The sequence below is a fragment of the Pongo pygmaeus genome, chromosome 6 (assembly GCF_028885625.2).
Source record: "Pongo pygmaeus isolate AG05252 chromosome 6, NHGRI_mPonPyg2-v2.0_pri, whole genome shotgun sequence".
In the NCBI taxonomy this organism is placed as follows: Eukaryota; Metazoa; Chordata; class Mammalia; order Primates; family Hominidae; genus Pongo; species Pongo pygmaeus.
Window position 1 is genome coordinate 105429483 of NC_072379.2, and position 24111 is coordinate 105453593.

Genomic DNA, 24111 nt, shown 5'->3' on the forward strand with positions numbered 1-24111 from the left:
CAGTTTGAGCCAGTGATATTTTAGGCCCCAAACGCTCTGAAAAAATAGAGAAAGCTCTCACCAAGCTAAGGAAGTGAGCTCCCAGACCCCGCCTTTAAAAATTTTCAGCTTGATAACTTAGTCCTCAAGATGACTAGGTTTCTCTTCCCCCACCCCTCAGTTAGCGTGTGCAAACAAGGATTCTTTTGAATTCCCAGGAGGGGAATGAGTTTAATTTGACTGGTAAAAGTCTTCCTAATAGGACACCTAATACTGTGGCTCTTAGAACTAGCTACAAATATATTTCATATGTTTATGTCTCATAATGGGTAATTTTGGTTTGGATTTATGCCATTTTGTCTCAGTATCACAATATTTGAAAAATTAGTTCAAAGAGAAAAAAAAAAAGAAAAGAAAAACCATGGTAAACATTGCTGAGTCTCATACTCCCACCCTCTCTATGCTAACACAGGAAATGCATTTCTGACACTTTTAAAATGAGCAATCACACGTATAATCGACTTGGTTAAAACTTCCTTCCTGGTAACTGCAACACTTCCTCTGCATCTGGATATGAAGGGAGCCCCAAAAAAGCGGAAGAATTTAGACGCACACTGGGTAGGTTTGAATTTGTTTTGTTTTCAGAAATTAAACAAATGATCCTTCAGCATCATCGTCTCTGCTGCTTTATCAGGTATTGCTTCCTTCTATTTTTTGCTCTATGTGGGGTCTGACTCGGAATAGTGGCACTTCCTTCTCAGCTAGATTATTTTTATCTGAAACTGTTGTCGGTTCTCGAGATGATACTACCACCGAATGTCTGTGTTTCATTGTCTAGTCCAACCTGTATTGTGGATATCCACAAGGTTCCGGCAATAGTTTTGCAGGTGCATCACATTTTTGTTTTTGTTTTGGGAGGAAAAGCGAGGGCACGGCAGCCAGGCTTCATATTCCTACAAGTGCATGCTTCAAGATTACTGTACTTACAGTGTTTCCAACATCTTCTCATGAAAGGGGAAAGCTTCATAGCCTCAACCATGAAGGAAACCAGTGAGTATTAGTCAGCCTGTTTTCCTCTGCATCTTATAAGATCGTTTGGTATCACTGAGGCAGAAGTTATTGCTGTGTATTTATATGCTGCCTAAATTTGGACATGTTTTATTTCAAGTTTGTGTTAGTATCAATGTATCTTACAGTTCTCTTCTTTGTTAGTGATTCTATAATGTAGCAAAAGACCAAAATGAATGTTTTAAGCCACAAGAGACAGTTCTTTGGGACAGTTGGTTTCACTTACTAAGTATAACTTCATATTTTAAGAGAGGGAATATTGGTTTTAAAAGTTAAGCCAAGATTTGAACAGAAGTTTGGATCAAATGAAATTTGTCTTTCTTATCTTTTTATCAAGCTCTCCTTTTTGGTATACATCAAATGCTCCACTATTTCTTAAGGAAATAATGTAGTTTTAAGTCTAACATTAGTTATTTAAGAGAGTAAATGATATTTTCTGAAACATTAATTTTTTGTTTCAATAATTGATTCTTGTTTAGAATATAATGTATTACAATGTAGTGATACTAAACATTGAAAGCAAAATACCTATTAATCTTTCCGTGTTAATACCTTTCAAATTTCAATTATTATTTGAAGGATTTCATATTGCAGTATGTCCCATTTATACTTAAGCGCTTTGTGAAGGGTAGGTACTTACTGAATTTTGTGGAAAGAGTGAGTAGGTTAATGAGAATAAATTTGTGAATTTGTGTTACAAAAATGAAACTATTAGAGCAAAAAAGAAGTTAAATGATTGGGGGTCTTAACAGAAGGTAACTGGAGTCCAGAAATCCTGCCTTCCATCCTGTGGCTCCTCCACTATTAAGTAGAGACAGATCAAATTAATTTAAATTAATTAACTAAACAACGTTAAAATTACCTAAATGTTCCTATTGGGAGAGTACAGCCTTGGGTGACTCTTCTAAGATACTGCCCTAATACAGCAATGACAGCCAGAATGCTGACAAATTCCATGATTCAAAATTTTACATATCTGCAAATGGTTTTGACTGTAACTTTACTAATTCCGACATGTTTTAGCTTTACAAATGAAATTACTTGCTTCCCTAATTAGAAAGAAAAAATGAAACCAAGAGGCAGGAAATTTATTAGGGAGTAGATCCTAGGTCCAGGCAGTTTGAAAACAGGCAACGTGAAGCAAGGCTGGGTGAGGTGTCTGGGTTCCAAGAAGTGTGAGACTTAACAAAGAGGAAGTAAGTTAAAGGCCTGTTTTCAAAGTGAGGTTTTTTGGCATCTCGTGTTGCACCTTGTAAACTGGGACTTGATCCTTAACTGTACTATTTTAGTCATCTATATATTTCAGTATGTTTAAGAACAATGTCCATTCTGAGCCATTATAATGTGTCATGCGCTGTGCTGGATGAGTGTTTTACCTACCTCTTTAAAATTTTCAAAGTATACAAAAGTAGAACGACCAATAAGCCCCCATATACCTGTCACCCATATTGAACAAGTATTACTTTATTTAACTCTCCCTCTGGGGCATTCATTACTAACCAGTTTGAGAGATGAGAAACAGGCTCAGAGATTAAACAGCCCAAATCACCCAGAAAGTAAGTGGCTGGGCCAGGACTCACTGGCCCGACTCCAAAACCCACGCTCTAAAGGGCTGTAGTGCTTCCAGTTTAAAACACTTGGTCCCTCTGGGTCCCTGTGCACATGTACGCCGCCTATACCTCCTCTTCCCTCATCTCACCAGAAAATATAAGGGGAAAGTGCCTTTCTTGTGACAAATCCCTGTGTCCCTCCGCTCCCAGGTCGCATAGGGCATGGAGCTGGAAAACTATAAACAGCCCGTGGTGCTGAGAGAGGACAACTGCCGCAGGCGCCGGAGGATGAAGCCGCGCAGTGCTGCAGCCAGCCTGTCCTCCATGGAGCTCATCCCCATCGAGTTCGTGCTGCCCACCAGCCAGCGCAAATGCAAGAGCCCCGAAACGGCGCTGCTGCACGTGGCGGGCCACGGCAACGTGGAGCAGATGAAGGCCCAGGTGTGGCTGCGAGCTCTGGAGACCAGCGTGGCAGCGGACTTCTACCACCGGCTGGGCCCTGACCACTTCCTCCTGCTCTATCAGAAGAAGGGGCAGTGGTACGAGATCTACGACAAGTACCAGGTGGTGCAGACTCTGGACTGCCTGCGCTACTGGAAGGCCACACACCGGAGCCCGGGCCAGATCCACCTGGTGCAGCGGCGCCCGCCCTCCGAAGAGTCGCAAGCCTTCCAGCGGCAGCTCACCGCGCTGATTGGCTATGACGTCACTGACGTCAGCAACGTGCACGACGACGAGCTGGAGTTCACGCGCCGTGGCTTGGTGACCCCGCGCATGGCGGAGGTGGCCAGCCGCGACCCCAAGCTCTACGCCATGCACCCGTGGGTGACGTCCAAGCCCCTCCCGGAGTACCTGTGGAAGAAGATTGCCAACAACTGCATCTTCATCGTCATTCACCGCAGCACCACCAGCCAGACCATTAAGGTCTCGCCCGACGACACCCCCGGCACCATCCTGCAGAGCTTCTTCACCAAGATGGCCAAGAAGAAATCTCTGATGGATATTCCCGAAAGCCAAAGCGAACAGGATTTTGTGCTGCGCGTCTGTGGCCGGGATGAGTACCTGGTGGGCGAAGCGCCCATCAAAAACTTCCAGTGGGTGAGGCACTGCCTCAAGAACGGAGAAGAGATTCACGTGGTACTGGACACGCCTCCAGACCCGGCCCTAGACGAGGTGAGGAAGGAAGAGTGGCCGCTGGTGGACGACTGCACGGGAGTCACCGGCTACCATGAGCAGCTTACCATCCACGGCAAGGACCACGAGAGTGTGTTCACCGTGTCCCTGTGGGACTGCGACCGCAAGTTCAGAGTCAAGATCAGAGGCATTGATATCCCCGTCCTGCCCCGGAACACCGACCTCACAGTTTTTGTAGAGGCAAACATCCAGCATGGGCAACAAGTCCTTTGCCAAAGGAGAACCAGCCCCAAACCCTTCACAGAGGAGGTGCTGTGGAATGTGTGGCTTGAGTTCAGTATCAAAATCAAAGACTTGCCCAAAGGGGCTCTACTGAACCTCCAGATCTACTGCGGTAAAGCTCCAGCACTGTCCAGCAAGGCCTCTGCAGAGTCCCCCAGTTCTGAGTCCAAGGGCAAAGTTCAACTTCTCTATTATGTGAACCTGCTGCTGATAGACCACCGTTTCCTCCTGCGCCGTGGAGAATACGTCCTCCACATGTGGCAGATATCCGGGAAGGGAGAAGACCAAGGAAGCTTCAGTGCTGACAAACTCACGTCTGCAACTAACCCAGACAAGGAGAACTCAATGTCCATCTCCATTCTTCTGGACAATTACTGCCACCCGATAGCCCTGCCTAAGCATCAGCCCACCCCTGACCCGGAAGGGGACCGGGTTCGAGCAGAAATGCCCAACCAGCTTCGCAAGCAATTGGAGGCGATCATAGCCACTGATCCACTTAACCCTCTCACAGCAGAGGACAAAGAATTGCTCTGGCATTTTAGATATGAAAGCCTTAAGCACCCAAAAGCATATCCTAAGCTATTTAGTTCAGTGAAATGGGGACAGCAAGAAATTGTGGCCAAAACATACCAATTGTTGGCCAGAAGGGAAGTCTGGGATCAAAGTGCTTTGGATGTTGGGTTAACAATGCAACTCCTGGACTGCAACTTCTCAGATGAAAATGTAAGAGCCATTGCAGTTCAGAAACTGGAGAGCTTGGAGGACGATGATGTTCTGCATTACCTTCTACAATTGGTCCAGGTAGGGGATGTTGGTGTTATCAATGGAAGCCTTCTCAAAAGGAATTTATTTGCATATGCACAGGCACTCCATTGAATTGTCATCAAATGCCCATTGTTCAGAGCTTCATCATCGGCAAAAGTAGATCTGATGAAGCCGCCTCAAAAAGTAGTAAACTGTTCCATGTACATTTTTACTGTCTTGGAGGGTTTGCTGACAAGCGTTTTGCAGACATTAGTACTTCACGTTTTTAGGAGAATTGGCCCTGTGGGAATACTTTGTTCTCATTTATTATTTTAATGATAGATTGCACTTACTGAATGCTTCCTTGTGCCAAGGCTCCAAGTGACTGACATGCTTTCAGTGTATTATCTCATTTAACTCTTCCAATAACTATGATGGAGGTCAAATTAACATTTGCACTTTGTACATGAGGAAACTGAGGTACAAAGAGGCTAAGTAATGTGCCCAAGGTCACATACTTTGAAAGAGGTAGACCAGAATTCAAACCCAAGAGGTCTGCCTCCAGATCCTGCTCTTTTCACTACCCCAAATCCTTCACAAATCCACCACCATATCCTTTGTCAGTCTGGTGTCAGGATTCTGGGGCTAGAGATAAAAGGTCTTACTCTCTGTCTATGTCTGTTACAGTTCACAGAATAATATCTCATATCTGGGGAGAATCTTGAAAGCTCCTCTCTGCAGATAGCTACAGGACTGTATGTATTTCTACTCCTTTTCTCATGATGTTCCCTGGGGTCCTGAGAGGACAAGTGATTTTTCTAAGGTTCAGCTAAGAAGTTAAAGAAAGAAGGGGGAACAGTTCCCCTGCTCACTTTAGCAGTTCTCAACTTACATTGTACTGCTTGACAAGGGAAAGGAAGTAAAGGAATTTGAATAGAAATGCTATTTTAGAGCACAGACCTATTCATTCATTAATTCACCAACATGTACTGAGAAGACTGGCATTAAATGAGTACACACACAAATAGATGTTTAATACCAAATTGTGACAAATACTTTAGGTAAAACTATACCGTATTATGAGGAAACAGTCCAGGGGTCCAAGGGACACTTAATTTTGATTAAGAGACCCAGGGACAGTTCTGAGTAAGTGACGTTTGAACTGAGATCTTTAGGATTAGCCAGACTAAATTTTACACACTAAACTGTCTAATCACTATCCGTATTTATAGGAAGTTCTGGAGTTTTCTGATAAGCATTTTGGATAGCCTCAACTTAACTCTCAATCTTCACCTTCCTGTTAGTCAGATACTTGAAACATTACATTTGGCTTTGTTTTCATCCATTAAATATATTCAGTAGTTTTTTCACTAGTTGAGATATTTGTATAACACTAAAGAATTTTAGAATAATTAAAGAATCTTCAGTTTTCTAGCTCTCCATAACAAAAACAACAGAAAAAAACTTGGATGAGCTCTGTTGCAAATCCCAAGGCTAACAGGAATTATTTTTCATTGTCATGTTCACAAGTAAACTTTAAAGAGCTGGAAAATGAATAATGTTCTTTTTAGAAATGTGTTAAATGAAAGAGGTCAATACATAATATTAACATTGAATTTGTGGTCTTAAATCTGAAGAAGAATAGTCATTTGTAAAACTACTTGAGACATTTTCAGCTATGGCTAAATGACTCATTCCTGATCAAAATGGTCTTCTAGTTGAGATCTGCACTGTCTTTACAGAAGTGAAACCTGAAGAAGGTCAGAAAGACTCACATCTGGGTTAGAAACTTAAAACATCGCGAAAATGAGTACTGGTGGCTAAAAGACCACGTTCTCAGAATTAGGGCCTTTGATGCAGCTACCGTGGCACCTATTTGACCATACTTTTGAAAAGCATTTTTGTAAACACTTGTATAATTGAAACATGATGAAGCCACTAGTGATCATGTCCAAACTGGAAAACCAGAGGAAGAATTATAAATCCTTCCAAGAAGCCTCCAGTTCCTAAAATATAAACTAGAATGTGAATTTCTTCCGTTCCTTAGGAAAAAAGGATACACCATTTCTATTCATAAAGTGTATACTCTGAGATATTTAATATTAAGTCTCTCTTCATGTTTACATATGACATCTATCCTCTAACTTTATATATGCTTTTATAATAATCTGAACAATGTTAGTGTTGCTGCTTTTAAAATTATGAACTATTTCAAACTTACAGAAAAGCACAGAAAACAATGAAACACCTATGCACTCACAAGATTTAATTGTGTTTTTTACATTTTGTCGGTTCTCCGTCGTCAGTAATGGAGCTGTACTAAGTCAATATTCTCTAACATCAGCCAAGTGATATGAAAATTACTAAACACTAAAAACGAAGATCAAATTATACTTAAGAAAACATAAAATCAGGGACTTTTGGACAGAAAGCTCTGTACACACCACAGTGTGGCAGGGGGTAGTGATTGCTCTGTGTAGATTAATCTAGAGCCACTGTTTACTTGTAGTTAAGGACCTGTGAGACAGTTCAGTGACTTGCCAGTGAGATGCCAGAAAGGGAAGCTATAGGGCTTTTAGGATCTTTTCATCTAACAAATATTTTTCTCCTTACGTGTATTATACTATATCTCCACTGTCCATTTTCTTTCTCACATTCTCTCTTACCTTCCACTTTATAGATTGATTACAGTGTCTCCATCTTCCCCCTCTACCCCTCCAACAAAACCAGTAAGACCTAATTAGAGCAAATTCCCTCACCTCTTCACCTTTGAATTTATCAGCAGCACATGACTGTGAGTCAAGAGTTTCAGCCTCTAATCCCAGTTATGTCATCGGCTGCTCTATGATCTTAAGCAAGTGGTTCAGTCTGGTCCTAAGTGTCCTCTAAAAGACAGGATTAAACTTAAGTGACTGTTAAGATTTTCATCTTTCTAGCCATGAAGACCGAGTAAAGCAGAGCACCAATTCTTCTCCATTTCCTTTTCCCTGATTCAACAACATAGAGTACAGTCCTACAAATGCCAATGTGTTCTTCCTTTAGGCTGTGAAATTTGAACCATACCATGATAGCGCCCTTGCCAGATTTCTGCTGAAGCGTGGTTTAAGAGTAAGTACTTCCATTTTGATAATAGCGTGAAATTTTAAGTTGCCAAGAATTAACTGGTAGACCTAAAGCATTAGTCATAATAATTTCAACTTTCTTGTACCTGCCCTCAGAACAAAAGAATTGGTCACTTTTTGTTTTGGTTCTTGAGAAGTGAGATAGCCCAGTCCAGACACTATCAGCAGAGGTTCGCTGTGATTCTGGAAGCCTATTTGAGGGGCTGTGGCACAGCCATGCTGCACGACTTTACCCAACAAGTCCAAGTAATCGAGATGTTACAAAAAGTCACCCTTGATATTAAATCGCTCTCTGCTGAAAAGTATGACGTCAGTTCCCAAGGTACGGTGGCTATATTTTCTTGGTTCTCTTTCCAAATGCCTTCATCTCCAAATGCCATTGTTCCTATAATTCTTTTTCTTCCTGGAACCCAAGTTGCATCCTCCTGAAGGCACCAAGAACACATTTTTGAGTCTTCTGTCTGCATGGAGTAAACAAATTTAAAGTTCTCCTTTTATAAGTTCATAATTTTTAACTATATATTTACATGTTCTTAACTCTGAAAAATTAAGCAGCATTATTCAGATGTAAGATGTAGTTTTTAAGAACAGTTGCATACACAAAGATTAGATATTTCCAAATCTTTACCAAATCTAATCTTTGGAAAGATGAGATATTTCCAAATCTTCTTCACATCTCTGAATATGCACATACAGTTTTCAAGTTTTCAGTCTTATAAAATGATGAATTTTTGAGAGGCTATTTTAATTTTTTGGCATTTCTTCATCTATATATCTCAGAGTAATATATAGAGATACATTCATTCTTCCCTATCTGGGGTCCTACATCTGTAAATTCAACCAAGCATGGACAGAAAACATTTGGAAAAAAAATTGCATCTGCATTGAACATGTACAGACTTTTTTTCCTGTCATTCCCTAAACAGTACAGTGTAACAACTATTTATATAGCATTTACATTGTATCAGATATTATAGGTATCTAGAGATGATTTACAGTATATGGGAGGAAGTACATAGGTTATATGCAAATACTACAGCATTTTATATCAGGGGCTTGAGCATTCATGGATTATGATATCTGCCGGAGGTCCTGGAACCAATCCTTACAGAGACCAAGAGACGACTCTGTATCTGTGTGTGTGTGTGTGTGTAAAGGTAATAAACACACACACACACACCACCTTCTCTCTCAAGCCGTTTCCAATATCTTATTCTTACCCTAAGAAAACCTGCCCCTGCCCTAGGAAAATTAATCACTCCTTCTCTGTATTTCTGTAGATTTTGATTGATACTACATTAAATTAAAGTCTTTAACATATCTTCCTGGTCTGGTAAACTGTATGAACCTTGAATCTAGAGAATATCTCTTTTTCATTTTTATATACCTAGACCTAGCACTATGGCTCATTACGTAGACACTTCATGTACTCAACCAGTATTTTAAAATCCTGAATATTTAAATTTTCTTTCTCCCTTTGATTCTTACAATGCTTCCTCCTAAAAATGATAATGGTAATAATAATATTTTATTTGCATTTTAAGAAAGGAAAACATTTGTACTGACCCTCATTCTGTCAGTTATCCAGTAATTTTTAATTCACATATTTTGCCTTTAGAATTTTAAGGCTGTCACATCCATCTTCTCTACTTCTCTACAGAACCTAACTTCCTCTTCTGAGAAGAAATTACAGAAACCTAACCAAATTCCATGTATTATTTTCTTCAAATGTCTGTTCCTCAAATCAGATGGTAGTTTAAAGTTTAACGTGCTGGAAAGAAAACTACAGTATTAATTCCTTAGCATCACCCTCAGAGCATCCTTCTCTACTTGGATTGTGTTGGTGTCTATGTGTTATCCCACATATATTCACATATTTCTGTCTCCTGTTGTAGTATGTGTACATGGTTATGTTGCTCACCTTAAGCCCAGTGTATCTTGCCGCCTCATATGGTTAGTTCCTCAAAGGCAGGGCCCACTCACATTTCTCCTGCTCTACACCAGAACAAATATATAGAATGCTATGAATAAGTGTGTTCTCAGGAAATGTAATAGATAATATTGATGATTTCTGGAACTGACGTAACTCTTGTGTACTTTTGACAATTACAGTTATTTCACAACTTAAACAAAAGCTTGAAAACCTGCAGAATTCTCAACTCCCCAAAAGCTTTAGAGTTCCATATGATCCTGGACTGAAAGCAGGAGCGCTGGCAGTAGGTATCACTTGGATGTCTCCATGTGGTCTTTATGTCTTGAAGATGTCTAACATGCTTGCTGGGGCCCAGTACTTAAAAGCTAATGTTTATGCAGAGACAGGGAAGCTGGAGAGTCTCCGGATGGGTTTCTCATAAGCCCTTGTCTAATCACTGGTTATGAAAGCCTCAATACCAGATAATTTCCCTTCCATATTTTTTAAAATCAGCTTGAGATATTCTTTGTATACAATAAAAATTGTCCATTTAAAATGTAGAATTCAGGGAACAGGCACGGTAGCTCACGCCTGTAATCCCAGCACTTTGGGAGGCGGAGGCGGGCAGATCACGAGGTCAGGAGTTCAAGACCAGCCTGGCCAACATGGTGAAACCCCGTCTCTACTAAAAAATACAAAAGAAAATTAGCCGGACGTGGTGGTGCATTCCTGTAATCCCAGCAACTCAGGAGGCTGAGGCAGGAGAATTGCTTGAACTAGGACCTAGGAGGCGGAGGTTGCAGTGAGCCGAGATCACGCCACTACACTCCAGCCTGGGCAACAGAGCAAGACTCCGTCTCGGAAAAAAAAAAAAAAAAGTAGAATTCAGTGAGTTTTGAGAAATGTATACAATTATATAACCACCGCCACAATCAAGATCTAGAACATTTCCATAGACATGTTACAGAAAAAGTTCTGTCATGTCCCATTGCAGTTAGTCCTTTCTCTCCTCCCATTCTCTCTGATAATGCAACAGATCTACTTTCTATCATAAAATACCTTTTCTAGACTTTTATTAAGAGGAATCATATAGTACATAGTTTTATATCTGAATTATTTTACTTTCCATAATGCTTTTAAGATTCATTCATGTTATTGTATGTATCAGTAATTTGTTCCTCTTTATGACTTAGTAGTAGTCCCTTGTATGGATATACCACAGTTTGTTTTCCATTCATTTTTTGAGTAAATGTTTAACAGTGGGGTAGTTGGGTCAGATGGTGTGTGTGTGTGTAATTTTACAAGATACCATTTTTCCAAAATGGTTATACCATTTAAATTCCAGCAATGTATATGATGAGTTCTAGTTGTTCCACAGCCTAGCAAGCACTTGTTATCGTCAGTCTTTTTAATCTTAGCCATTCAAATGAGTATGAAGTGATATCTCACTATTGTTTTTATTTGCATTTCCATAATAAGGTTGAGTGTCTTTCTATGTGCTCATTTTCCATTAGAGTACATTCTTCTGAAAATTTTCTATTCAAATATTTCACCAGTTTTTTAGGTGGGTTGGCTTCTTTTTTTTTTGAGATGGAGTCTCGCTCTCTCGCCCAGGGTGGAGTGCAGAGGCACAATCTCGGCTCACTGCAAGCTCCGCCTCCCAGGTTCATGCCATTCTCCTGTCTCAGCCTCCGAAGTAGCTGGGACTACAGGTGCCCGCCACCACACCCAGCTAATTTTATTTTTTTTTTGTATTTTTAGTTGAGATGGGGTTTCACTGTATTAGCCAGGATGGTCTCAATCTCCTGACCTCGTGATCCAGCTGCCTCGGCCTCCCAAAGTGCTGGGATTACAGGCGTGAGCCACCACACCTGGACCTTAGTCTTAGTTATGAGAGTTACTTATATAAACTGGATACAAATTCTTTATCAGATATACATTTTACAGATATTTTCTGTTAGTCTGTGGTTTGCCTTTTTATTTTCTTAGAGGTGTCTTTCAAAGAGCAGAAGCTTTAAATTTTGATTAAGTCAAATTTGCAACTTTTTCTTAAGTGGTTTGTGCTTTTAGTGTCTTATCTAAGAAATATGTCTAGGACTAGCACAGTGTCTCACACCTGTAATTCCAGCACTGTGGGAAGCCAAGGCGGGAGGATCACTTGAGGCAAGGAGTACGAGACCAGACTGGGCAACATGGCGAGACTCCATCTCTACAAAAAATAAAAAAAAATAGCCGGGCATGGTGGCACGTGCCATAGTCCCCACTACTTGGAAGGCTGTGGTGGGAGGATCACTTGAGCTCAGGAGTTTGATACTGCATTGAGCTGTGTTTGTGCCGCTGCATTCCAACCTGGGCTACAGAGCGAGGCCCTGTTTCAAAAAAAATGAAAAAGAAATCTGTCTAATCCAGTGCCTCAGCCTGGGGTAATCCCTCTGTCTGCCAAGGGACATTTGGCAATGTCTGAAGACATTCTTGATGGTTATAACTGGGAGAATGCTATTGGCATCTAGTGGGTAGAGGCCAGGGATGCTGCTAAATACCCTGCAGGGTACAGGATAGTCCCCCAGAACAAACACTATCCATCCCAAAATGGCAACAGTGCCAAGGTTAAGAAATTCTGGTTTAACTCAATGTGGCAGATATTTTTTCTTAGAAGGGTTATGGTTTTAATTCTTACATTGAAGTCTGCAATCCAATTTGAGTTAATTTTTGTGTACAGTGTGAGGTGAAGGTCAGAGTTCATTTTTTAATATGACTATCCAGATTTTTCGCACCATGTGTTGAAAAGACTGTTTTGTTTTGTTTTGTTTTTCCTGGAGAACTACCTTGGCACCTTTGTCTAGTATCGACTGACCATATATGTGTGGGTCTACAGCTAGATTCCCTGTTCTGTTCCAGTGATCTAAATGTCTGTCCTTCTTGATTATGTTTAAATAACAAAGCACTTCATATACGTGTGCTTATACAGGCAACAGTATGCTTCCATTAACCCCCACATCCTTTGCATTATTTTTATTATGATTTTAACTTCTACATATGTTATAAATGTCACAATAAAATAAGTTAGTATTTTTGCCCTAAACAGTTAAAAAATAGACTTAACAGACTTAATAGATGAAATAATTTTTAACTATTCACCTACATATTTACCATTTTTGGTACTCTTTATTGCCTTATAGCGGTCCACATTTCCTTGAGCTTCTAACATCTTTTCTACTGCAAGTTTGCTGACAACAAATTCTTTCAGCTTTTGTTTATCTGAAACACTTTTTATTCTGCTTTCATTTTTGAAAAATATTTTCCCTGAGTGTGGAATTCTAGATTGACTGGTTTTTTTCTTGCAGTAACATTTTTTTCTGGCTTGCATATTTTCTGATGATGAGTCTTATCTTTGATTCTGTCTGCATGATACGTCTTTTTCCCCAGGCTGTTTTTAAGATTCTTTTTTATTTCTGGTTTTCAGCAATTTGATTATGATGTACCCTGGTATGGGTTTCCTTTGTGTTTAGCCTGCTGGAGTCTATGGAGCTCCTTGAATTTGTGAGTTTATAGTCTATCAAATTTGGAAATTTTTCAAACAATTTTTTATGTTGCCTCTTTTCTCTCCTCTCTGAGACTTCAGTTACAGTAATTTAGACTGCTGGACTCTGGGCTCAGTCTGGATTTCCTTCCTCTGTGCTGTAGCCTAGAAACAGCCCCCAGGCAGTAATCTGGGGCAATTACAGGGCTCACTTCATTTGTCTTCCTTTTCTCGGGGATCACAGACCTACACTGCCTGTTCAATGTCTGAAAAGAGTTTTATATATTTTGCATAGTTTTCTAGTTGTTTATGGCAGGACAGCAACTCCCGTAGCAGCGAAGCCACATGAAAAGATGAGGAAGTTCTTCCCCTGAATGTTTAATTTTATGTACAATTACCAGCAAACTGGCCCTATAGCAAAAGCACACACTATCCACTGTCCATTATTTAAAGATTGGTAGGAATTATGACATATTAATACAGTTTCAAATTGTATTTGCTTCTTTAAATGACTACATCACAATTTTGATCTGTGGTGAACTCACCTTTGCCTGAAACACCTACCTTTTTTATGTTTAAGTGAGTAACTGCGAAGCCGCATTTCCCCTGCCTTGAATTTATTTAGATGTATGAGGTTTAGGGGGAGGGCGTGTTGTACCTAAATGCCAGATTTTCCATTTATTTCTGTTAAATTTCACCTTCTTAGATGTAGCCTATTGCATCTGATTCTGCAATAATAGTTTTTTTGACATTGTGGTAGCATTAGAATTCTTTTTTCAAATTAAATCTCAGAAGGCGGACAAATGTAATAGCCAGGTTGCTGTCTATTAAAGAGGATGTGGGAGTGTCAGAGCTCTGTATGAGTGGGGAGGGTGAGATCTGCCATACCTCTTAGGCACTTCCAAAGACTCTTGTGGTTCTTTGGAGCACAGTTTGAGAGGCACTGGTTTAAGAGTTGTGAATTCGCTCTCACATGGCATTTCCAGATTTGGTGAAAACAACTTCTGTATTTTTACCCAAATATTGAAAATCATTTTCCAACTAGGACTTTGTCCTTGTTGTTTATAGTGATGTTTTGCAAGAGAATTTATGTCTCCACCATGTATATTCATTATTCATTGTGTGTGGGGAACATGTGACTGCTTCCTTACAGATTGAAAAATGTAAAGTAATGGCCTCCAAGAAAAAACCACTGTGGCTTGAGTTTAAATGTGCTGATCCTACAGCCCTATCAAATGAAACAATTGGAATTATCTTTAAACACGGTGATGATCTGCGCCAAGACATGCTTATTTTACAGGTATGCTAATTTTAAGGTTGTTTTCAATTATCTGAAAACAATTCTATATTACATCAAAAACATGCTTTCTCCTACTGGCTCTATTCCCACTCTCTTCTTTCATATGATGAATTGTGATCAAATATTACACTATAGAGAGTTTTCACTTGGGGAATATGGCTGCAGACTATTAGATATGCAATCTAATGAGCATTATGGTTCTGTCCAAGTTGCATATCTAACACTCCCAAGTAGCCAGATATACCTCCCTCACCTAATGTCTTTTTTATACACCCCATTCTAAGCTTGATAACATAGAAAATAGCCATGTTTATCCCCAGCACTCACTTCATTCCTGCCCATAGACATGTCTGCACATCTCTAGGCACTATCTTTTAGATACATCTCGTCTGATGCACATAAATAAATCAAGCAAATGATTTGATGGGAAGGAGAAAGATGAACAAGTAGGTCACCACAGAAATCCTGCAGGTAAGTGACAAGAGTGAAGTACTGTTAGGGCAGAAGGTGAATGGTCAATGTATCAGTGCTAATTATTTTCATATTTTCTAACATTTCTAGATAAACTTTAGCTTCACAAGTCTGTAAAGTAATATTCTCCAGATTCTAGTTGGTCAGTGTTATAGAGGTAATAATTTCTAATACTTAATATGGTTTATTTGAAGTAGACAAATCACATTGATTTCAAGGTAGCCTATTTAAAACTGGTCATGTTTCCAATTCTAAGTTTCTGTTTTTACTTATTTCTAATATAGAAACAGGAATACCTTTGATTTGCCTTTGCTTTGCTTTCAAGAATGGTCTGTGTTTTGTCCAGGAGGTATTTTAGAAAAGAAAAAGAGAAATCCTTCAAACTTTTTGCAAGTTTATTAAATTTCAAATAAATCTGTAAAATATTTTGAATTGTTTGAAGATGGACACTTTAAAAACACAAAAATTACCCTGTTGGTCCTCTCATTTTGAGTGAAAGTTTGCCTTTGCCCTTTATGTACTTCGTGGTTTTGTTTTTTTTTATTTTTTAAGGTGAGGTCTTGCTTTATTGCCCAGGTTGGAGTACAGTTGCACGATCACAGCCCACTGCAGCCTCAAACTCCTAGGCTCAAGCAATCCTCCTGCCTTAGCCTCTGAAGTAGCTAGGACTATAGGTGTGCACCACCATACCTGGCAAATTATATTTTTTGTAGAGATGGGGTCTTGCCATGTTACCCATGCTGGCCTCAAACTCCTCGGCTCAATGAATCCTCCCACCTCAGCCTCCCACACAACTTTCACATTCTTCTCCTTTTCTTTCCCTTCCTCAAAAGAAAACCAACAATGTGGACCTGAAAAATAGCTCTCTGGTCAAAAAAAAAAAACCTCTCTGCCCTTCACTCAACAAAAACATAGCCTTTCCTTCTCTGGGCCAGGCACTAGCCACAATCTCCATTAGACTCTTCATCCTTCTGTAGGAATGATCAAGATTGTGAAAGACACCATGACGATTGCCAAAATTGCTGGGATTCTAGGCATGAGCCAGATAATCGCCAAAATTGCTGGGATTCTAGATGTGAGCCGTCATGCCCAGCCTACTTTGTTTATTTGTTGGGGCACATAGTTTGGCAGCTAAGGGCAAGTTATTTAAGCTCTTTAAGGCTTTGTTCCTTCACCTGTAGAATGGGAAGAATAATCCTATCCACATTATAGGGCAATGCAAGGATCACACATAAAGCAGCAATCAGTATATATTCACTATCATTATCATCATTGTAGTTACTGCTGCTTTGGTTGTTGCCTTAGAGTGATAAATATGTGTAAGGATGTTAGAGTTTTGTGGTAAAATAGACACAAGTAGAGCAGAACATTTGAACAGAGAGGTGATGAACCACAGCTAAAACCCACTCCAAAAGAAATGTATTGGCCAAGCATGGTGGCTCATGCCTATAGTCCCAGCACTTTGGGAGGCCAAGGTGGGCGGATCACATGAGGTCAAGAGTTTGAGACCAGCCTGGCCAACATGGTGAAACCCCATCTCTACTAAAAATACAAAAAAAATTAGCTGGGCATCATGACGCGTGCCTGTAATCCCAGCTACTCAGGAGGCTGAGGCAGGAGAATCACTTGAACCTGGGAGGCGGAGGTTGCAGTGAGCTAAGATCACACCACTGCACTCCAGCCTGGGTGACAGAGCAAGATTCCATCTACAAAACAAAACAAGAAATTTATTTATCCTCTTCCCCAAGGTACATTTCGGAAAACAAAATTAACAAGCTCACAAAGAAGAGAAACTTTAGAGTGCCAGATTGACCAATAAACGTACAGTTGTTACTTATATGTTTTACATTTACTTTTATATTTTGTGTTACTAGATATGATTGCTATTTTTAAGGGAGAAGAAAAATATATTAAGTTAATATATATATAATATAAACATTTCTGTGTTTCGATGCCCAGATTCTACGAATCATGGAGTCTATTTGGGAGACTGAATCTTTGGATCTGTGCCTCCTGCCATATGGTTGCATTTCAACTGGTGACAAAATAGGTATGTAGTTACCTCAGGAGATGAATAGACCGCTCAGCTCATTTGAAAAGATTACAATTCCTTCAGTGTAGACATTTAATAACTGAAAAATCATAATCTTAATCTGTATAAAAAGGAAGAAAACATTTCCATGCTGGTGAATGTGACTCTCAATTTAATGTGGATATATTGAAAATACATGAATGCATGATTCAAATCCCTGTGACTATACATGGAAATGATTTTAGTAAGAACTTGTTCCCTCCTCTTTCCTTCTCCATCTCTAAACTTTAACTCATTTCATTACACATTAAACTTTTCTCTCACAAATAACATTTAAAAATAGATGGAAAGATCTGTCACTTATTTTAGTATTCCAGAATTCACATTATCAAGGCTATTACACACTCTACTATCAGGTATTTTTATAGACATTCAGCATTAGTTTCAATCAAACATATGTTTATTCAAGTTTCTGATGTGAGAACTCTACAAAACCATTTACATTTAACCCTGTAATTTAAAAAAGGAAAAGGCACAGATTGCCATCTGAGGAAGGATATGCTCAGCATATAAATGCTTTTATTTATTACTATTCAAAACCAGCCCTTTCCTCTTGTCATTCTGGGATATTGAAAACATATCCCACACAACTTCCATATCCTCCTTCTTTCCTTTCTATTCCTCATAAGAAAACCAATAGCATAGACCTGGAAAATAGCTCTCTGGTCAAAAAAAAAAAAACCCTCTGCCCTTCACTCAACAAAGACATAGCCTTTCCTCCTCTGGGCCAGGCACTGGCCCCCAATCTCCATCAGACTCTGTGCATCCTTCTATAGGAATGATCGAGATTGTGAAAGACGCCACGACAATCGCCAAAATCCAGCAAAGCACAGTGGGCAACACGGGAGCATTTAAAGATGAAGTCCTGAATCACTGGCTCAAAGAAAAATCCCCTACTGAAGAAAAGGTGAGCTCATGCTTTTTCCCAGTCTAATGGCTCCTTACAAGTTGTCATTTATATAGCAGTAGTGGCTTCACATTTTCAGAGAATCTGCCAGTGTCTTGCCTCCTGACATATTAGTGAAGTTTTTTACTTGTGAAATAATGGAGGTTTTAAGTACCCTCCCATAGTGACAGCATATCTGTGTGAAACAGAGGCACTCAGTTCAGGACTCCATGAACATTTGCTTCTCTTTTGATTATCAGGCATGCTTTGCTTAAAATTTGGTTCTGTAAAATAATCTGTTAGCACTTTTTATGGCTATCTATTTTTGTTGTTCAGCCAAAATATTTAGTTACCATGTATAAATTCTTATGTACCTGGGAAATACAACATACACAACAAAGTAATTTATAATTTACTGCTGAACTCTAATCTAAATGGTAAATCATGGATGCTGAAAATGTCATTTCCACCATTCCTTGGAAGTGCATATGCTCAATCCTCCACAAGCTGTGTGTTAGCTGTTTGGCTGTCGTTTAAAGTTCTGCTGCACAGGATTAGCATTTCTCATTTGCATGGTTAGCAGCCTTTTGGGGAGGAAATATAATGAGTAGCACTTATTAATATGTTATACATGTGGATCTGTGAACCCAAGCATACTCTTAGTGGTCACAAGCAAAACATGTTCACAAATGAAGGAGAAATTACCGTGGGTTCTGTATAGTTGTTGGCAAGTGATGCATGGAGAGGAAGTGAACCCTTTGATTAAATTACTGTTGCCCTTTGACTCTTGTTTCTTCCTCATGCCATTGTGATTCACTGAATCTTCACCTAAAATATAAGCAGAGCAATGAGAAAGTTGGCAATTCATAGATATAATGCTAATGAAATCAGGCACAACTAACTTGCTCTCTGAAAATGGTTTCCAGAATAGTCTGGAAGTCATTTGTAGATTCATGACTTTTTAGAAGTCATTTGTAGATTCATGATGCTTTTTGTAGTTGGAAGACAACTAATATTCAAATGCATTTTAATTAGTTTCAGGCAGCAGTGGAGAGATTTGTTTATTCCTGTGCAGGCTACTGTGTGGCAACCTTTGTTCTTGGAATAGGCGACAGACACAATGACAATATTATGATCACCGAGACAGGTGAGTTTATTTAGTGCAGAATAAACTTTCATTGTGGTAAAATATATATAACATAACATTTGCTGTTTTAACTGTAATTAACTGTATGTGTTCAGTTCAGTGGCATTACATATGTTCACCTTGTTGTACAACCATCATCACCATTCATCCCCAGAATTTTTCCATCTTCCACAGCTGAAACTCTGTACCCATTAAACACTAACTCTCCATGCCCCCACTCCTTTCAGAACGGAGTAGTCTTTAAATGGAGTTTAAGACTGGAGCACATATTTAGAAGTCATTGTGTAGGGACACTGGTGCTTCAGTTACTCTAGAGCAGTGGCCTCCAACCTCTTTGGCACCAGGACCGGTTTCTTGGAAGACACCTTTTCTACGGACAGGGTTGGGGAGCAAGGATGGTTTCAGGATCATTCAAGAGCATTACGTTTATTGCGCACTTTTTTTTCAACTCACTTGCCACTATAAAGCCTGCCACCAGATGCAGCTCAATTTTCACTTGCCACTCACTGAGAGGGTTTTGATATGTAAGGAATTGATTTATTATGGTCTCTGTGCAGTGAAACCTCTCTGCTAATGTTAATCTGTATTTACAGCCACTCCCCAGCGCTAGCATCACCACCTCAGCTCCACCTCAGATCATCAGGCATTAGATTCTCATAAGGGGTGCACAGTCTAGATCTTTCTCGTGCACAGTTCACAATAGGGTTTGTGTTCCTATGAGAATCTAATGCCGCCACTGATCTGACAGGAGGTGGAGCTCAGGCAGTAATTCAGGCAGTGGGAAGCAGCTGTAAATACAGATGAAGTTGCTCACTTGCCCATCGCTCACCTCCTGCTGTGTGGCCCAGTTCCTAACAGGCCATGGACCTATCCATGGCCCAGGGCTTGGGGACCTCTGCTCTAGAGAGACCACCTCACTTGAGGACTAAGGTGTGAGTGAAGGAAGAAGAGGCAGGAAATGAGTCTTAAGAAGGCAAAGTTAGAGGGACCGCTGGGAAACTAGGAGAGGGTCATATCCCAGAAGCTGGCGAAGGTGGGAGTGATCACCAGTGACAGATGTTGCAGAGAAAGAACAGAAAGAACTCATAGATATCCTTAAATCTCCCTAACCCACTCCACTTTAGTGGTTCACTGTCCACTCTGACAGTAGTCAGTAGTGGCCACCAAAGCATGAGATTTTTCTCTATGAATTTGGGCCATTTTAAGAGTAGAGTCTGGAAAAGGCATCAGATGGGGACAGATTGCTTACTTCCTGTGAGAATTAAAAGAGATAATGTATTTATGGACAATAGAAATGATAACGGGCTAAACAAATAAGATGATGATTATTGTGGTGGTGATAGTAGTAGTGGTAGAAATTGACCCAAAGGAGACTTAAAATGATTTGCTTCTATCATGCTGCCCAAGTTTCTGAGATCAGAGAAGCTTAGATACATTCAGGATGGTATGGCCATAGATGGCTACTCAAAAGGAAAAGGTGAATAATCCCTGCCCCCAAGCAGAGTGAAACATCAGTCTATCCTGAGTTACATAAAGAGCATAAGAGAGTCTTAGGGATAATGATGACATACTGGCCAGAGAGTTTGATTTATGTTTCTAAGAATAATTTTGAGATGAGAATTTTATAGTGGTATCTGGCTGTCATCTAAAGAACACCAGAAGGATATCAAAAACATACTTGGTTCAAAGAATGTTTTGTGGCTACGACTTTCACACACCTGCTAAGACGAAAAATATCACAAACTGACAAACATTGTAAAAAATGCTTTCAACATAAGATAGCTCATTTTTAGGCAACTCAAAGAAATATTTTAAGGAACGAAGTGCTGTGCCACTGTAATGATGTCAGATACTTTCTTCTCTTAAGGAAACCTATTTCATATTGACTTCGGGCACATTCTTGGGAATTACAAAAGTTTCCTGGGCATTAATAAAGAGAGAGTGCCATTTGTGCTAACCCCTGACTTCCTCTTTGTGATGGGAACTTCTGGAAAGAAGACAAGCCCACACTTCCAGAAATTTCAGGTAAGTCACCTCCTTCTTCATCGCCTGCTGAGAATAGCACCCAAGCAGATGGTTGCTACAGCATGCCGCAGCCTTCACCTCTCACTCAGCTTGGAGGCCAGTCCAGCCTCTACCCCTACCCTCTTCTGGCATGGCCAACCCTACCTCCTCCCTTTCACTTCCATTCATTCCTTTCCCAGGTGCAAAATGACACTTCTCAGTAATCCTCCTACCTAAAACCAAACAGAAGTAGAAATATTTCATAAGCAGTGGGATGGGCAAATGTGGAACACCAGGATGATGCTGGCACTAAAGAGGGCTTTCAGGAAGGGTGTCTGCTGAGCAGGTTAGCCATTAGATATTTGTCTATTCAAGACCTTAGCTAGAAGACTCAAATTTTACATATATTTTTTAGAACTCACAAAAGGTTGTGAGCTTCTCTTGGTTTTTGCTACAGGTGAATTCTTGATGTGCCAGCTGGGCTTATCTCATTTTTATAAAGCAGAATACCCAATATTTCATTTGAAATCTTGTTGGTTTGACCACAGGTTCTGCTAAGACCTCTAGCTTTTCCTGCTTACCTGTAAACAAGCTCCTACATGAGTCTGTCCTTCTCCCTGAGAGTGTGTAGATCAGGAGAGTCCAGTCTTTTGGCTTCCCTGGGCCACATTGGAAGAATTGTCTTGGGCAACACATAAAATATACTAGATAGCTGATGATCTAAAAAAAAAATCACAAAAAAGCCTCACAATGTTTTAAGAAAGTTTACGAATTTGTGTTGGGCCACATTAAAAGCCATCCTGGGCTACATTCGGGTTGGACGAGCTTGGCGTAGATTCTACTGACTTACCATTCCTTTCTGGTTTGTATCCAGTTTTGACTATCAAATACTTCAAATACCAAAGAGAATTAAACACTGGCAAAATTAATAACTGTTAATGAACATAATTCATAAGAGTTGTAACTACTACTGTAATATACCTATGTTATAGCAATACAAACACAAAACAAAGACAAAGAATAATTACTTAATATGTACATTTACCTTGGGTGCCCTTTAAATAGCCAACTCCCTTAGTACATCTTAAACATGATTTGCTTTGCATTTCACATCTCAGACTTGCTCTCTTTTCCCTGAGTCTCTTCTTGAGTCCAAGGTTACCCTTGGGAGACGACATGACCCTTGAAGTTCAGTAGAACAGGAAGTAGGATACATTGTTTTGAAACCTGTCTGTTCTTGTTTGTTCTCCTGACTGATTTTCAATTTGGTGATTACAAGACTTACCCTCCCACAGTTCCAGCGGTGTTGTCAGAGAAACTGAGATCTCTGTGGCCAGATGGTCTTGTGATTTTTAGTGTGTGTTTTTCTGCATAAACTCAATTGAGTTTCAGGCTATTTCCAGGGACTTGACACATTTCAGTCCTGTTTTTCTTTAAAGTTAAAAATCACATGTTTTGACAACTTCCTGGAACAGAGAAATGGTTCCAAAAAAAAAAAAAAAACCCTGGAAGAATTTCACCATTTAAAGGGGGGAAAACACTCAAGTCTTCTCTCCTCTCAGCGGGGTTCATCTGTTTGTCTGTTTGCTTTGGACAAACAGAGCAGCAATAAACTGCAACTTAAAGAATCAGACATACGCAAGGAATTTGGCCTCATTGACGGCTCTCCTTTTTTTTTTTTTTTTTTTTTTTTGAGACGGAGTCCTCCCTGTCGCCCAAGCTAGAGTGCAGTGGCGTGATCTCAGCTCACTGCAGCCTCCACCTCCCAGGTTCAAGCAATTCTCCTGCCTCAGCCTCCAGAGTAGCTGGGACTATAGGTGCGCGCCACCATGCCTGGCTAATTTTTGTATTTTTAGTAGAGGCAGGGTTTCACCATGTTGGCCAGGATGGTCTCAATCTCTCGACCTTGTGATCCGCCTGCCTCGGCCTCCCAAAGTGCTAGGATTACAGGCATGAGCCACTGTGCCCAGCCGGCTCTCCTTCTTTTTGTATATGTGTTCTCTTCCTTTTTGCCAGTAATTTTTCCTAGAATGACTGCACATCTGTCCTGTTGCTGACAACATTCCCATAGACCCCTTGGTGCCCATGTCACCCCGTCAGATCCCAGCAGTACTTCTCTTTCTTTGCTGTTGTTGCTATTTTTAAGTTTCAGAACATTCTTTCACAAAAAGATTTGCAGTATGGGGAGGCCATGGAGAGGTTTCTTCCCACTCTCAGCATCTTCCACCCAAAGCAACAAACCTTTGCGGTGAGGCTTTGTGCAGTCTGTCCTCTCAGTCTGGAGTATTTCTCCATCCTTAGTGACCAAAGTTTGTTTCTCAAGCCATTAAAATCTTTTTTACTAAAGCAACGTTTAGGTAGTGTGCTCCACTAAAAACACACTTTTGTACATTTGTTGTACTTGTGTGTGTCGGTGTTTTGGAGTACTGTTAAACATACGTGTTAAGCATACATGTTAAATGCCTGTGAATCTGTGCATGTTGAGCCTTAAGCACACATACAGCATAACATGGTGGTTGAAAGGATGGGCTTTGTAGCGGAGAAACTTGAGTTTGAATGCTGGACCTGCTACTTAATAACAACATATATGATGATTATTCATCCTTTCATAACATCAGTTTCTTCATCTGTAAAGTGGGAATAATAAGACATACTTCCTGTGCTTTTTCTAGGGATTATTTAAATGAAATATTCAGAATGCTTAGCCCAGTGCCTAGATCATAGCAGAAAATCAATAAACAGTAGCCGCCATTGTTGTAGTCATCACAGTGTGTCTTCAAACTTTGAAAACTTTTAAGTTGAGAAACCATTTTTCAAATGAGATCTCAGGTAATATATAAAACAAAGTAGCATGCTCTGCTTAAAGAGTAAGTGGAGTTCCAGCTCCACCTGTTCTGCTT

The 24111-nt window shown here is 40.0% G+C and overlaps 1 protein-coding gene and 1 long non-coding RNA gene across 4 annotated transcripts in view; one reads left to right on the top strand and one right to left on the bottom strand.

Annotated features, from left to right (window-relative positions):
- The first annotated feature begins 509 nt into the window (after positions 1 to 509).
- Positions 510 to 24111, top strand: part of PIK3CG (phosphatidylinositol-4,5-bisphosphate 3-kinase catalytic subunit gamma) — a 43290-nt gene continuing 19688 nt past the window's right edge. Inside the window, exons 1-10 of one of the 3 annotated variants that reach the window (XM_054495791.1) lie at positions 510 to 597; positions 2808 to 4814; positions 7800 to 7865; positions 7976 to 8201; positions 9992 to 10095; positions 14465 to 14611; positions 17042 to 17132; positions 17951 to 18081; positions 19096 to 19207; positions 21075 to 21232. In XM_054495791.1, coding sequence (XP_054351766.1) covers positions 2820 to 4814; positions 7800 to 7865; positions 7976 to 8201; positions 9992 to 10095; positions 14465 to 14611; positions 17042 to 17132; positions 17951 to 18081; positions 19096 to 19207; positions 21075 to 21232 — 3030 coding nt within the window. In that variant the 5' untranslated portion in view covers positions 510 to 597; positions 2808 to 2819. Of the gene's footprint in view, positions 674 to 715; positions 1030 to 2807; positions 4815 to 7799; positions 7866 to 7975; positions 8202 to 9991; positions 10096 to 14464; positions 14612 to 17041; positions 17133 to 17950; positions 18082 to 19095; positions 19208 to 21074; positions 21233 to 24111 lie in introns of those variants that run through there. The other 2 variants (XM_054495789.1, XM_054495790.1) reach the window with 2 other exon arrangements.
- On the bottom strand, positions 7003 to 22478 carry LOC129040904 (uncharacterized). The gene is made up of 4 exons (XR_008503741.2): positions 22257 to 22478; positions 21793 to 21931; positions 18766 to 18888; positions 7003 to 8340 (listed from the first exon to the last, which is right to left on the bottom strand). It is a non-coding gene; the product is annotated as an uncharacterized LOC129040904 (long non-coding RNA).